The 6324-nt window shown below is 41.2% G+C and overlaps 1 protein-coding gene across 1 annotated transcript; it reads left to right on the forward strand.

The window, feature by feature from the left end:
* Nucleotides 1-2905: 2905 nt before the first annotated feature.
* marcksb (myristoylated alanine-rich protein kinase C substrate b) lies at nt 2906-5592 on the forward strand. The gene is made up of 2 exons (XM_062040423.1): nt 2906-3288; nt 4040-5592. The coding sequence occupies exons 1-2, from the start codon at nt 3199-3201 to the stop codon at nt 4607-4609; spliced, it is 660 nt and encodes a 219-aa protein (XP_061896407.1). The 5' UTR covers nt 2906-3198; the 3' UTR covers nt 4610-5592.
* Nucleotides 5593-6324: the final 732 nt, after the last annotated feature.

A 6324-nucleotide genomic window follows, 5' to 3' on the forward strand; every position in this document is an offset into this window, starting at 1 on the left:
CAACTTTTCTGCCAGCATAATACTAACAAAATTAAACAGTTAGCAAAAGTGTAGGGAAGAAAACAAGAGTTATGTGTATTTGTTTGTTAGCGGGTTCTTGTACCAGGAAGTAGCTGTTACAAATTAGGATGGATTTGTCAAATTATGTTATATTGAATATGAATGTAGACCAGACGAACAAATATATGAGTGTTGTTGTATATTTGATATGTTTGCTTGTTGCTGACAAATACATTCAATATGTTTGCTTCTTGCGGACGAATAACGTTCAATTGAACTTGAACGTTAAGTGGTAGTAGCAAGCCTGGCTTGTGTTGTGTGCCGACAGTAGCAAAACATATCTTCAATAGTCACCTATTCTGCCAGCATAATACCGTATTTTTCGGACTATATGTCACAGTTTTTTTCATAGTTTGGCCGGGGGTGCGACTTATACTCAGGAGCGACTTATGTGTGAAATGATTAACACATTACCATAAAATATCAAATAATATTATTTAGCTCATTCACGTAAGAGACTAGACGTATAAGATTTCATCGGATTTAGCGATGAGGAGTGACAGATTGTTTGGTAAACGTATAGCATGTTCTATATGTTATAGTTATTTGAATGACTCTTACCATAATATGTTACGTTAACATACCAGGCACGTTCTCAGTTGGTTATTTATGCGTCATATAACGTACACTTATTCAGCCTGTTGTTCACTATTGTTTATTTATTTGAAATTGCCTTTCAAATGTCTATTCTTGGTGTTGGGTTTCATCAAATACATTTCCCCCAAAAATGCGACTTATACTCCAGTGCGACTTATATATGTTTTTTTCCTTCTTTATTATGCATTTTCAGCCGGTGCGACTTATACTGCGGAGCGACTTATAGTCCGAAAAATACGGTACTAACAAAATTAAACGGTTAGCAAAAGTGTAGGGAAAAAAACAAGAGTTCTGTGTATTTGTTTGTTAACAAGTTCTTGTACCAGGAAGTAGCTGTTACAAATTGGGGTGGATTTATCGAATGATTGTTATATTGAATATATTCAATTTGGTTGCTTCTTGTGGACGAATAACGTTCAATTGAACTTGAACGCTAAGTGGTAGAAGCGAGCCTGGCTTGTGTTGTGTGCTGACAGTAGCAAAACATGTCTTCAATATTCACCTTTTCTGCCAGCATAATACTAACAAAATTAAACAGTTAGCAAAAGTGTAGGGAAGAAAACAAGAGTTCTGTGTATTTGTTTGTTAGCGGGTTCTTGTACCAGGAAGTAGCTGTTACAAATTGGGATGGATTTGTCAAATTATGTTATATTGAATATGAATGTAGACCAGACGAACAAATATATGAGTGTTGTTGTATATTTCATATGTTTGCTTGTTGCTGACAAATACATTCAATATGTTTGCTTCTTGCGGACGAATAACGTTCAATTGAACTTGAACGCTAAGTGGTAGTAGCAAGCCTGGCTTGTGTTGTGTGCCGACAGTAGCAAAACATATCTTCAATAGTCACCTATTCTGCCAGCATAATACCGTATTTTTCGGACTATATGTCACAGTTTTTTTCATAGTTTGGCCGGGGGTGCGACTTATACTCAGGAGCGACTTATGTGTGAAATGATTAACACATTACCATAAAATATCAAATAATATTATTTAGCTCATTCACGTAATAGACTAGACGTATAAGATTTCATCGGATTTAGCGATGAGGAGTGACAGATTGTTTGGTAAACGTATAGCATGTTCTATATGTTATAGTTATTTGAATGACTCTTACCATAATATGTTACGTTAACATACCAGGCAAGTTCTCAGTTGGTTATTTATGCGTCATATAACGTACACTTATTCAGCCTGTTGTTCACTATTGTTTATTTATTTGAAATTGCCTTTCAAATGTCTATTCTTGGTGTTGGGTTTCATCAAATACATTTCCCCCAAAAATGCGACTTATACTCCAGTGCGACTTATATATGTTTTTTTTTCCTTCTTTATTATGCATTTTCGTCCGGTGCGACTTATACTGCGGAGCGACTTATAGTCAGAAAAATACGGTACTAACAAAATTAAACGGTTAGCAAAAGTGTAGGGAAAAAAACAAGAGTTCTGTGTATTTGTTTGTTAACAAGTTCTTGTACCAGGAAGTAGCTGTTACAAATTGGGGTGGATTTATCGAATGATTGTTATATTGAATATATTCAATTTGGTTGCTTCTTGCGGACGAATAACGTTCAATTGAACTTGAACGCTAAGTGGTAGAAGCGAGCCTGGCTTGTGTTGTGTGCTGACAGTAGCAAAACATGTCTTCAATATTCACCTTTTCTGCCAGCATAATACTAACAAAATTAAACGGTTAGCAAAAGTGTAGGGAAGAAAACAAGAGTTCTGTGTATTTGTTTGTTAGCGGGTTCTTGTACCAGGAAGTAACTGTTACAAATTGGGGTGGATTTATCAAATGATTGTTATATTGAATATGAATGTAGACCAGACAACAAAAATGTGAGTGTTGTTGTATATTTTACATGTTTGCTTGTTGCTGACAAATAAAGTTGAATTGAATTGAAAAAAGCCGAATGCTACTAGTTAGGCCTTAGCCTGGCTTGTGAACATGTTTCAAATAGTCACCTTTTCTTCCCCTCGTAATTGTCAAATTGCTTACTTAAACGCCACAGCCAATTTCAATCGGTCGACCAGCGTCCAGTTTCGAGGGGCATACGAGGCGAAATCGACATAAAAACAAGTTGTTGGCCATGTTGTTGTGCCTCCTATTGTCCTCCCACCACCCCAAGATGGCCCCCCTGCGCGCGCGTTCAGATCCCCGCCGTGTGATTGGTCGAGCGTGACGTCACCACCCCAGCGCCCATTCATCTGCGGACTTGGGCGTTGTACTCCCGCATCTCATTTGCGGCGGGGCCAATTTCTCCTCTTCCCAAACTCCGCTCGACCTAAAAAAAAAAAAAAAAAAAAAAATCGAAGAGGGGGGGGGAAGAGATTCGGCGTTTCTTCTCCACATTTTAAGCACGTTTTTACGGCCAAAAAGCTCGCACGCGTCCGCTCGGGTGCAGTATTCGCCTCGCTCGTTGAAGGAAGTCGCGGAGTTTGATTGCTTTTTCGTCGGAGGAAGCGTTGCGGTCTTTGTTCATTCATTTCATCGTTCGAGGTTCCTTTGTTGGACCGCAAGGAAGGAAAAAAAAAAGCATGGGTGCACAAATCTCCAAAGGAAAGGAGGAAGCTGCGGTGGAGAAGCCCGGCGAGGCTGCAGCGGTGGCGGCTAAGACTAATGGACAGGTACGGTTCAATTTGAATTATTTAAAGTGTTAATTGCCGGCCAATGTGTTGCGTCAATGGCGTGGGCCGTGTTGTGTGTTTGTGTGTGCGTGAAAATCCCCACGCTCGCCGGCATCCAGGGGAAAGTGGGCCCGCATGTTGCTGCATGCCCACGATTATTTCCACCGTTTGGACACAACTTTATTGTGGAGGGTTTATTTATCACTATAAATCAAGCATATAACGCAGCTTAATTGATACCTTTTTTTTTTTTTTTTTAATTTTTTTTTTTTAGTATTTTTCATTTTTTTTACACTCGACATTCTCTCCTTTTCCTTTGTGGTAAAAAAAATGCTCTCGGTGGGGTTTTTGCGTGGGTTCTGTCGGCGTGTAGCATGGCCATTTTAGAGACGCCACGCCTTTGTTTCCTGATTCAAGAAAGGGAGCCACGTTTTGTTCTCCACTCACTGCACCCCCACACTAAAAAAAAAAAAAAAATTAAATCTGGTGTTATTATCCACGCAAACCCCCCCAAAAAAGAGTCGCCACGTTACACAAATTTGCTCAAAATGGTTAAATAAATCTAATGAGATGGGAATCCCAAGCCCCACGTTATTTCTGTAGTAAACGCCCCACAGTGGAGCTAGGCGGTACTGCAAGTGAAAATGTCTAGACTGGGTGATCTGTCGTCACTCTCCTAGTAACAGATGTTCTGCAGCTTTTTTCTTATTGGTTGAGGGTTTCAATTAAATGTCACCCTCACATCTTCCAGGAGAACGGCCACGCCAAGACCAATGGCGACGCCTCCCCGGGTGCGGAGGACGCCGACAAGGTTGAAGCGAACGGGAGCACCCCCGCCGAGGAGGCGCCCAAGGAGGATGGCGAGAAGGCGGACGAGGCTGAGAAGGAGCCCGCCGCTGCTGTAAACGGCGAGGCCAAGCCGGAGGACGGCGCCGTCGGCGAGGACGTCAAGCAAAAGAAGAAGCGTTTCTCCTTCAAGAAGCCCTCCTTCAAGCTGAGCGGCTTCTCCTTCAAGAAGACCAAGAAGGAGTCCGAGGAGGCCGCCGAGGAAGGAGCTGCCGCCGCAGAGGGGGAAGGCGCTGCGACCGAGGAGGCCGCCGCTAGCAGCGAGGAGGCCAAGCCCGCGGAGGCTGCCCCCGCCGCCGCCGCCGAGGAGGCTCCCGCACCCGAGGAGCCGAAAGCTGAAGAAGAGGCGAAGCCAGTGGAGGAGGCGGCAGCTGCAGCACCAGCAGGTGAGGAGAAACCAGCCGAGGCGTCCTCACCGGCGGAGCCAGAGGCCGCCGCCAGTCCGGAGGCACCCGCCGTCGCCACCGCCGAGTAATCCTACTGAAGGGAAGAGACGACGTCATGAAGGAGGCCATTGGAGCCCATCTGAAGGAATGCGAGGACTTGTCTGAAACCAGGGATTTGTTTTCTTTTTATGTTGTTTACTTTTGTTTTGCATTTCATCCACTGCGAGGTGGGCGGCGAGGCGGGTTAATAGGGGGGCGCTCGTCCTCCTCTTCCCGTCCTCGCTGGTTCCTGCCGGCATTTGTCGGGTGAGCGTGAAAGTGTGACTGAGTGTGAATGCTTCTTTTTTTTTTTTTTTTTTTTCCTACATGAAACCATGACTGTGTTGATGCTGACATATTTAATTGAAGTATTTGGTGCTGGGCTAATTGTATGTAGCAGTTGAAGCTGTGTCTGCAACATTCCACACACTTAAGCTTTTTTGTGTGGTTTTTCTTCAAAAAAGGGAAAGCCCTCAGCCAAGTCTTTAAAAAAAAAAAAAAAAAAAAAAGTTAAAAAAAATGGTCTTTGCAGTGGACGCTCTTGTGGACACAAGCGCTCCTGAAGGAAGTAGATGTAGTTTACCATTCCGGTTTACAATAGGTGCTCGTCACTCCTCCCCTCACCTTTCCCCCTATATTTAGAGTCTGACATTTCAAAAGTTTCTGTAGTAATGCACGTTGTATAGACTTTGATATTACTGGTTTTATGACTGAAATGTACCTAAATGACATTTTTAACAGATAAAACAAAACCCATTGTAAATGACTTGGTTTTTTTTCACCATTTGTAAGATTGAATAAAATTGGGAGATGTTTTAAGCAGAAGCTGTGATGACTACAACACTTCATCTCTAGACTAGCGAGTACAGTACATCGTCTTTTTTTTTTCTTTTTGTAGATTTAGACATGTTTTTCTTTCTTTCTGTACATAACGACATCACTTGGATATGAATGTAACATTGGCTACAACATGGTATTGAGGTGTTTTCAGATTCTGTGAGCACTGAAGAATAAAGGAAAGTGTGAATTGGCACTTTGAGCTCATTTTATTTCATAATTTTTTGAACACGTTTACTTTAATGCTTTAACTTTGACCAGTACAGAGGGGCCCACTCAATATTAACATTATATTAGTAATTTTACTCAATCAGATCAACCTACATACAGTTGAACAGATGTAATTATTTTCAAATGATATGAAACCATGTGTATTTATTTATAGATTGCACACATCAAAACAGGCTTAGGTCAGACTGATTAAGAAAATAACTAATCAAACAACAAAATTAGGGACTTACGAAAAAATGGAAGATAAATACATTGACATACTATCATACAAATACATATACAAACCCTGTTTCCATATGAGTTGGGAAAGTGTTAGATGTAAATATAAACGGAATACAATGATTTGCAAATCATTTTCAACCCATATTCAGTTGAATATGCTACAAAGACAACATATTTGATGTTCAAACTGATAAACTTTTTTTTTTTTTTTTGCAAATAATCATTAACTTTAGAATTTGATGCCAGCAACACGTGACAAAGAAGTTGGGAAAGGTGGCAATAAATACTGATAAAGTTGAGGAATGCTCATCAAACACTTATTTGGAACATCCCACAGGTGAACAGGCAAATTGGGAACAGGTGGGTGCCATGATTGGGTATAAAAGTAGATTCCATGAAATGCTCAGTCATTCCCAAACAAGAATGGGGCGAGGGTCACCACTTTGTCAACAAATGCGTGAGCAAATTGTTGAAC

The sequence above is a fragment of the Entelurus aequoreus genome, linkage group LG03 (genome assembly GCF_033978785.1).
Source record: "Entelurus aequoreus isolate RoL-2023_Sb linkage group LG03, RoL_Eaeq_v1.1, whole genome shotgun sequence".
NCBI lineage: Eukaryota > Metazoa > Chordata > Actinopteri > Syngnathiformes > Syngnathidae > Entelurus > Entelurus aequoreus.